The 9,817-nt window shown below is 39.6% G+C and overlaps 1 protein-coding gene across 3 annotated transcripts in view; it reads right to left on the bottom strand.

Annotated features, from left to right (window-relative positions):
* Positions 1 to 2,741: 2,741 nt before the first annotated feature.
* RB1 (RB transcriptional corepressor 1) overlaps positions 2,742 to 9,817 on the bottom strand; it is a 120,256-nt gene continuing 113,180 nt past the window's right edge. For 2 of the 3 annotated variants that reach the window (XM_061434602.1, XM_061434603.1), the window contains 3 exons: positions 9,146 to 9,288; positions 8,579 to 8,628; positions 2,742 to 5,144 (listed from right to left, as the gene is read on the bottom strand). In XM_061434602.1, the coding sequence (XP_061290586.1) occupies positions 5,071 to 5,144; positions 8,579 to 8,628; positions 9,146 to 9,288 (267 nt within the window). In that variant the 3' untranslated portion in view covers positions 2,742 to 5,070. Of the gene's footprint in view, positions 5,176 to 8,578; positions 8,629 to 9,145; positions 9,289 to 9,817 lie in introns of all 3 variants that reach the window. The other variant, XM_061434604.1, reaches the window with a different exon arrangement.

Raw genomic sequence — 9,817 nt, 5'->3', positions numbered from 1 at the left:
TGCGTGTGTTTTTTAATTCATCAGAAGCAGCAAGATTCTACCAGCCTTATGTCTCTTAGATACACACAAGATTGTTTCACATAAGCTAATTTTTTAAAGGAGTCACTCAGATAAGGCATCATAGCAAAGCCTACCCTAAAACATAGATGACTTCTAAACAGTTTAATTACTATTCATCCACTTACCTACGAGTGAATGGTCTTTACTGGTGAGGTCACTCGAATCCTTATTTGTTTTTATTTATGTTTTCGCAGACCTGGTCTGGTAGAGGCCAAGGAGTCCGGGTGTCTCTAATTAAGGCAGAATCCCATTTTTGGAACTATACAGTATGGGTTATTTTAAAACAGCCTCACCCCATGTGTCTGAATGTTCTGGTAGGTTTACTGTTCTCTCCAGCAAATAAACATCGAGGCTTGGGTGTTACCAGTCAGCTTCAGTTCTCACAGTCAGATGTCCACAGGCTTCACTCACTTCCGACTTCTCCTTACCCTGCTATGCTTGCTGTCACTGACCAAAAGCCTTTATGTTTTACAATGTCTTCCCGAACCTTCTCTTCCTCTTTCTTGCCCTTTTTGGACAGTCTTCTGAAGTGCCTCAGGGCCTTTTTCTTTTATGAACTCATTTCATGGAAACATGGGACCACCCAGAGAGAAAAAAAGGTAAGTTTATTTAGGGATGAAAAATAGATTACCCTTCATGAGGCTCCATAGTGGGTCACCACTCTGCCAGAGTACATGTTAGTAAGAAGGGGTGGATGGAATTCTAGCTAGATTTCCTCCAGAGAGGGAGAGACTATGATTTGTTTCCATAAACTTGGAAAACATACCTTCTGTGCCACCACCCCCCGCCCCCCACATGTGGACTTCTGGATGCTAGAACTACAGTAGCGGGTAAGACCAGTCAGGTTGATCCCAGGATGGGTAAACAAGCAATAGGCAAGCTGAGTAAGGTCATTCCTGATGGTGGTGATGCTGTTACACTTTCAAAGGAGAGTGGCACAGTACAGAGGAAGGATTTTTAGCTTGGGTGTCAAGGAAAACCTCTGAGCTGAGAGCCCTGAAAGATAAGAAACAAGCTAAACAAAATTGTGGGGGAAGATCACTCATGGACAGAAGGAAGAGCAAATGTGAAAGCCCACGGCAGGGACGGGCTTGGCATCACAAGACAAAAAGGCCAGTGTGGGCAAGCAGAGTGGGCATGAGGAGGAGGCAGTGACCCCCATTGTGAGTGCCCCTAGGAGAGGAGCGCAGCCAGTCCATTTACACTTTATTTTTTTAATTTAAATTTATTTTAACTGGAGGCTAATTACAATATTGTATTGGTTTTGCCATACGTCAACATGAATCCGCCACGGGTGTACATGTGTTCCCCATCCTGAACCCCCTCCCACCTCCCTCCCCGTACCACCCCTCTGGGTCATCCCAGTGCACCAGCCCCAAGCATCCTGTATCCTGCATCAAACCTGGACTGGCAATTCATTTCACACATGATATTATACAGGTTTCAATGCCATTCTCCCAAATCATCCCACCCTCGCCCTCTCCCAGAGTCAAAAAGACTGTTCTATACATCTGTGTCTCTTTTGCTGTCTCGCATACAGGGTTATCGTTACCATCTTTCTAAATTCCATATATATGCGTTAGTATACTGTATTGGTGTTTTTCTTTCTGGCTTACTTCACTCTGTATAAATCGGCTCCAGTTTCATCCACCTCATTAGAACTGATTCAAATGTATTGTTTTTAATGGCAGAGTAATACTCCATTGTGTATATGTACCACAGCTTTCTCATCCATTCATCTGCTGATGGACATCTAGGTTGCTTCCATGTCCTGGCTATTATAAACAGTGCTGCGATGAACATTGGGGTACACGTGTCTCTTTCCTTCTGGTTTCCTCAGTGTGTATGCCCAGCAGTGGGATTGCTGGGTCATAAGGCAGTTCTATTTCCAGTTTTTTAAGGAATCTCCACACTGTTCTCCATAGTGGCTGTACTAGTTTGCATTCCCACCAACAGTGTAAGAGGGTTCCCTTTTCTCCACACCCTCTCCAGCATTTATTGCTTGGAGACTTTTGGATCGCAGCCATTCTGACTGGCATGAAATGGTATGTCATTGTGGTTTAATTTGCATTTCTGTGATAATGAGTGATGTTGAGCATCTTTTCATGTGTTTGTTAGCCATCTGTATGTCTTCTTTGGAGAAATGTCTGTTTAGTTCTTTGGCCCATTTTTTGATTGGGTCATTTATTTTTCTGGAATTGAGCTGCAGGAGTTGCTTGTATATTTTTTGACATTAGTTTTTGTCAGTTGCTTCATTTGCTAGTATTTTCTCACTTTAAAAGGATCACTTTCACTCTTTAAGGAGTAGAAAGGTGAGGAGGGAGGCAGAGACCAGTTAGAAGTCTCTAAGAGTGGTCCAGACATGAGCTATCAGAAGACAAGTTTTTATCTTGAGCAAGTATGTGTTTAGTAAAATGGGGAAAAACCAGGGTAGAAACAAGGTGTTTTTGTTTGTTTGATTTTGGTTTACATTTTGAGAAGCTGGGTGGGGTAGGAATTGAGTTCTTTTGGCGGTGAGAACTCTGACTTCTATGAAGAGGTCAGGGCTGGAGAAATAAATTTGGGATTCATCAGCATACAAAGCCCATCAAATGCTAAGAATGGACGAGCTACTAGGAGAGAATTTAGATACAGAAGAGACTGTTACTGCACTTAATACAAAGACCACATTGGACCACTGAGACTCTTAACTAATTTATTGAAAAATAGACAGACTATTGTTAATTGTAGAAAATAGTAATGTAGCAATTTCAAATGTACAGTTTTAACCAATACAAAAAGCAATAAAGCAGTATCTGAAGTCTTATGTAAGAAATCTCAATACACGATCTCTGAAGTTCCTTAAATTCTGACACCAATTCTAATATGAAGTTATTAGCAAAAGACCCAGTAATGTGGTAAGCCCTTGACCTAAAAGCTAACTGATTTGTATGATATTCATGCAAAAATGAATGAGGAAGTGAGATAAAGCTTTCTAGTGCCTGTGTTACTAAGATAACTGTCAAAAAATAAAATTGCAACTTAATTGAGCACAAAATAAAATTTTGCTTTCTAACAAATAAGACCAGATTTCTTTTTAAAAAGAACTCTCAGTTTAAACAAAGTAATTTTCTAAAAGCTAGTAGATGCTACCTTAAATACCACCTATTTTAAATTATACCATCTCTAAATAAGTTAATCACACAAGATAGTTTAAATTACACCTTTAGGTGTCAGGGGGAGGGGGAAAGCGCCTCTTTTTCTACTGTAGCTATTTTAATTTGAAGCTTCTGCACAAAATCAGAGAGAGAAACATTAATGCCTAACCCAAAGACCTTTCATCACCCGCACTGTGGCCTAGAAATAATGTGGCTTTGAAGGTGCCAGTGTAAGACCATGCTGAAGTTAAAAAAAAAGACAACTGCTAGTTCCAAAGATACATGGGAGACATGTACCATTCCAGGAAAAAAAAAAAAAAAAAGCCCTCTTCCCAAAGGAGAGGAGAATCATTGGTGAGATGCAATTAGGAAACTCTAAGAAAAAAAAACTAAAAAAAAAAAAAAAGCTCCTATAGTTAACAGTCTGTTTGTAGAGTAAAATTACTTTGTATCTTGATTCTTTGGGACCCAGAAACATCAGAAAGTGTCCTTGGGATGTACTGGATCCGGATCCTCGACAGCAAAGCTCTAGTTGAACACTTTATTTTCCAAGTACTAGACAGGTACTTAATGAATTCAGTGATCTGAATGGTATAAAAACCAAAAGTACTATTAATAACTCTTTATTTTTAAAGCATGAGTTGGATAAAGAAAAGGATCAATAAACTCTTACAAGTCCTGAGGTATGAAACCTATATCAGTAGTATGACAGTATCTCAGGTTTATACTTTTGTTTTCTGTTTGCATTTTAAAACTAAAATTTATAAAACAAACACACAGTACACCCATTTAGTTTCCATTAGTAAACGAAACTCTAATGTGTAAAAAAATCATTTTCTCCTAAGTTTCTAGCATCTGTTTTAGCGCAAGAGTTCAGGGTCATTTGGGTGAATGGGGGCAGTCAGCCAAATTGCATTTGGAAGACAAGACGCATTTTCTAAGGGTATTCATGTTAAATTAAAAAAATAAATATAAATTAATAAAAATAACAGCAAACATCACATACGTGCCACAAGAGAAGACAAAGTACTCGGATAGGCACAGGTTGTGAGACTCACTCCTGGGGGATCCTGCCACCATTTGTAAAGCAGAATAATTATTAAGTAAGACCCCTACGTATCAACGAGTTCCATTCCAAGAGCACGTTCTTAAGTCCAATTTGTTCATAAGTCCAACAAAGTTAGCCTAGGTACCCAACAAACACATTGGCTATATAGTACTGTACTATAGTAGGCTTATAATACTTTTCACACAAATAATACATTAAAAAAACACATAAAAATAAAACATTTTCAGTCTTACAGTACAGTACCTTGAAAACTACAGTAGTACAGTACAACAGCTGGCACACAGGCTGGCACTGAGTGAACAGCAAGAAGAGTTACTGATGGCGAAGGGACAGGAGGAGGGAGACGGCAGAGCTGAAGGGTCGTCAGCAACAGGAGACGGAAGGCAAGCTGCAACTTCATGCCTGATATTGACGGCACAAGTTCTGGTTCCTCGCTGGATTCAATTGTTCACATCTTTGAAAGTTCACATCTTGAAGGTTTGTACATAGGGGCCTTACGGTACTTTGGAAATAGAAACATCTGGTACAGCTTTTTCAATGGCAGGATCGACATAAGATTTGATCGACAGACACAAGATTTTGAATCTTGTACAAAAACAATGCATGTTCTAGTGAGTACAATGTTGCCAGTGGCTTAGGAATCCCCTGCACAAATACTCAACTGTGCTATCCACAAAGAGATATGTATTATCTTCTTCACTAACTGTGGCTGTAAACAGAACCTGGGAGAGCCCTACAATCAGATCTGTAGGAGACAAAGACAAGCCGGACGTGTGTAGGGTGCCCACCAAGGTCGTGGGGTCCTCACTTTTCTTCCCTGTTTGAGGTATCCACGCTCTCATTCATTTTCTGCTTTTGCATTCGTGTTCGAGTAGATGCTAAAAAAAGGATGAAGAAATGTGAACAGCACTGATGGTGTGGGGTAAGTTGGCAAAGGGCTACTCTATTTGTTATGCTCACACCAAACTGATGGAGCCCAGAACCTCACAAGCTATGCTTTCCAATTTTTAAAATCATATACCCCTATCAGCCAGCTTTCTCCCAAAATATGTACCATTAAAGTATGTATGTATTTATGTATATGTGTATAAATTATAAAACATATACCCCAAGCATTAAAAATCAATGAGATAAAGATAAATAAGCATTCTAATATTGTCTTATGTATCTCCACAAGGTGATCTTACACACACTCAAGTGTGCCCAACTTTGTAGACCACTGCTCTAGAGGTGATGTGGTTAAGTCTGGCATCTAAGCAAAGCAGAATCCTGGGCTGGTCCAGAATCTGCTGGAGTGAGTGTTATTCTTCATGAAGTTCAGAATTCCCTTGTGTTTGGAGATGCACGCAAGTACTGCAAACACATCAGCTTGCAGCTGATTTATTTTTTTTTAATTTAATTAATTTGGCTGCACTGGGTCTATTGCTGCGAGGGCTTTCTGCAGCTGCGGTGAGCAGGGACTACTCTAGCTGCAGCGCGCAGGCTTCTCACCGCGGTGGCCCCCGTGTGGCCGAGCACAGGCTCTAGGTGCCTGGGCTGCTAGTTGCGGTGCGCGGTCTCTAGAGCACGGGCTCAGCAGTTGCGGGGCACGGGCTTCCTTGCTCCTCACCATGTGGGATCTTCTCAGACCAGGGATCACACTTATGTCCCCTGCACTGGCAGGCAGACTCTCAACGGCCAGAACACCAGGGAAGTCCAGCTTACAGCTCATTTAATTTGGACGTGGACATTTTAAAATACATTATTAATTACAACATAGACAAAAACAGAAAGCTTCTTTTAAATTATTTCAAAATTCTTAACTTGATTTTAGAGGTGGGCAAGAGTTCTTTATAAATAAGCACAAAGAACATTCACACTTGGTAAAGAACAGAAAGAGTGACTCAGTCTCCTCTTCTGGTCCTTCCACTCTGAGTAGTCCAGCACTGTGTGATGGCCTGTTTTTGAGGAAAGCTGAGGAGCGACCTGGAGAATTCCTTACCCTTATGGATTGAAACTCCTGCCACTTCTCCTCCAGTGTCTAGCTGTACGAAGGCCCTGGACTTCAGTCTGGCAGAGGGAATTCACAGTCACTGCTAAGCGTGTCAGTGTGAAATGGACTGACTACAGCAACTGAGCTCCTCTCTAGGAAAATACACATATTTTTACATCTTTCTACTCCTTTTAAAATGCATATTTGTGGGCTCCAAAAGGCTTCCACATATTTTTAAGGCCTGATTTTGGTTATAAGCTTCATGTCTGTTTTCATGCACTGGGGAAGAAAAGCTACAAAAACAGTAGTATATTAATTGATGTAAAATCCAAAAAGATTAATTTATAAGCAAAGAACTTAAACTTTTGTTACATTTAGTTTCAATAGTATCTTCAAATAATATACATAGAAAAATGGTTTAAAATCAAAAGTAATTTTAAAAACTTTGTATCTCAATGTTAGTATACACAGAGATGTACTGAGAGAAAGCTTCTTTTTAAAAAGTCACATTTTAATTGGTATTGTTCTTATCGATACGTCTTATGACCTAAGGATGACAGTTTTAATTCTTATTATCTCTTGAATATTTGTCTTCTTTCCAAGCCCTGTTTCTATTTCCTGTTAATGGATCTGGCACCAGATTATCAGGAAATGTCACCTTTTCCTGGTGACATTACGTGCCTACCTCTCTAAGACAGTCCAATAACAGTCTGTGCTTCCCTGGTGGCTCAGTAGTCAAGAACCCATCTGCCAATGCAGGAGACCCGGGTTCGATCCCTTGGTTGGGAAGATTCCCTGGAGGAGGAAATGGCAACCCACTCCAGGATTCCTGCCTGGAGAATTCCATGGACAGAGGAGCCTAGTAGGCTCAAAGAGTCAGACATGACTTGGCAACTAAACAACAACAAACAATTTATGCACACTGATCTTTTTCCTTTATTTACTTTTTTTTAATGTGGACCAATTTTAAAAGTCTTTATTGATTTTGTTATTGTTTCTGTTTTACGTTTTGGTTTTTTGGCTGTGAGGCATGTGGGGTCTTAGCTTCCACACCCCCTGCACTGGAAGGTGCCTTCTCAATCACGGGACCACCAGGGCAGTCCCCTGACCTTGTTCTTAATGTGCTGTCCATCTGACTCTACTAGGGTTAATCTTTCACAATCTCTGATTAGTTTAGGAGAGAATTCCATTTGCCTTAACATTCCAATGGAAACAGTGACAGACTTTATTTTTTGGGGCTCCAAAATCATTGCAGATGGTGGCTGCAGCCATGAAATTAAAAGACACTTGCTCCTTGGAAGAAAAGTGATGACCAATCTAGACAGCATATTCAAAAGCAGAGACATTACTTTGCCAACAAAGGTTCGTCTAGTCAAAGCTATGGTTTTTCCAGTAGTCACGTATGGATGTGAGAGTTGGACCATAAAGAAAGCTGAGTGCCAAAGAATTTATGCTTTTGAACTGTAGTGTTGGAGAAGACTATTGAGAGTCCCTTGGACTGCAAGGAGGTCCAACCAGTCCATCCTAAAGGAAATCAGTCCTGAATATTCACTGGAAGGATGGATGCTGAAGCTGAAACTGCAATACTTTGGCCACCTGATGTGAAGAACTGATTCACTGGGAAAGACCCTGATGCTGGGAAAGATTGAAGGTGGGAGGAGAAGGGGACGACAGAGGATGAGATGGTTGGATGGTATCACCGACTTGATGGACATGAGTTTGAGCAAGCTTCGGGAGTTGGTGCTGGACAGGGAAGCCTGGTGTGCTGCAGTCCATGGGGTTACAAAGAGTCAGACACGACTGAGTGACTGAACTGAACTAACATTCCAAACTGACATCAGTCTAACTTGGAAAATGATTTAGTATTCTTTATCAAAATTCTGATTTCTAGTAATGGAAAACTTTTGTTTGAAATCCAGTTCTAAAACTTGCAAATTAGGAAAATTCGGTAATAGCAGAATAAAAGATTATTCTTTAAGTAAGGGTGATGGTATTTATATATGCTAAGTTTCTAACACTCTCCCTATATCCAGCACTCAGAGAGTTCCTCATTATAGTTCTGCTATCCCAAAATATTTTCCAGCCACAGCCATCCGTAATGAAGACGTGGTTTCACTTCTTGGTCTTCCTGCTGCACAGTAGATGTTCGGATGGATGAAGATGACCTGAACTTTGCATCATACATTTAATCCACAGATACTTGTAAATAACATATTGTTGACTGAATTATATTTTAAATGCATAAAAGTCTGCTATTCTATCAATTTATCCTTATAATGAAAAGGCTTTTTGCAATGTAAACAATTGTTCATTTATTTACTTACTCAAATAAGTACTTACTCATTTCTGCCAGTTTCTGTTGAAATTTGGATTCCCCTGGGAGATGTTTACTGCAGATTTAAAAATTCAAAATATTTCATATGTATATGTATAAATGAAAAACTCAACTTTCCAAAAACTGTGGCATTTTCAATGACTATTTATGCTCTTACTTTAGTAAATAGCTTTTATTGTCAAAGGATTATAAATCAAACATCTAAAATACAAATGTCATAAATTTATGAGCCTAGATATTTTATCCGTGGTTCTTATAAAGTAGGGTAGCGTTTTTCAAGAGCGAGCATTTTAAAATCTAATGTTAATCAAAACTAACAAAATTCTATCCATGGCATTGTAAAGCCTGATTAGATTTGTAAACATCTGATATTTTCAATGAATTTCAGTAGATTTACGTGGTGCTTTTTTAACTTTGGGATGCAGTCACATCTTTTATTTTGAGCAAGCCTCATAATTTCCAAAATATTATTGGCATGAGAGAGACTGGCAGAAGCCAGGAGCAGAGCGGCCACTCTGGGTTCTCCTGACAACCAGCTCAGCTCCTGAGACACGTGCTAGCACTGTCCCTACCTTCCATCTGCTTCATCGGATCCTTCGATGTCAAAGCGCAGTTTTTTCAGTGGTTTAGGAGGGTTGCTTCCTTCAGCACTTCTTTTGAGCACGCGGTCACTGTTACATACCATTTGATTTATTTTCTGGAACTTCTCTGAAGTCTACAAATTATGGAATTCTTTATTTTAGATCCTTTTGTAGTTAGCAACCCCAAATTGTAGGTTTGAGGTGGGTCAAAAATCAGGCAAAGGTAATATCTGCATTTAACTTCCTGCTTTTTTGGACCAAACGGGAGATATGAAAAATGTTAAAATCAGACTAACCGCACCTAACTCTGTCCCAATAAATACCCGCTCTTCTCACACCCTCCTATGTCTTCCCAACAACTCTGACTACTACTTCAAAAGTCCTGGTTCCTCATTTTCAGAACTTACTCAAGCACAAAACCAGGGCTATTTCTCAGAAGCATGCAAAGCTGGAAGAGCTTTCTGGAACCTTTTTTTTTTTTTTTTAAGCACAGCATAACTGGAGCAAATGTTACAAGAATTCAATAAGAGGTGTCTAGTGAAGAATAATTTTGGACTCACTTTATGAATATCATGCTGACAAGTCACACAGCTTATAAATTTGAAATCATCACTGATGTAGTATTTGTTGATATTCCTAACTCTTAAAGGTTTAAAATAAAAT

The sequence above is a fragment of the Bos javanicus genome, chromosome 12 (assembly GCF_032452875.1).
Source record: "Bos javanicus breed banteng chromosome 12, ARS-OSU_banteng_1.0, whole genome shotgun sequence".
NCBI classification, from domain to species: Eukaryota; Metazoa; Chordata; class Mammalia; order Artiodactyla; family Bovidae; genus Bos; species Bos javanicus.
This window is presented reverse-complemented; position numbering and strand designations above follow the sequence as displayed.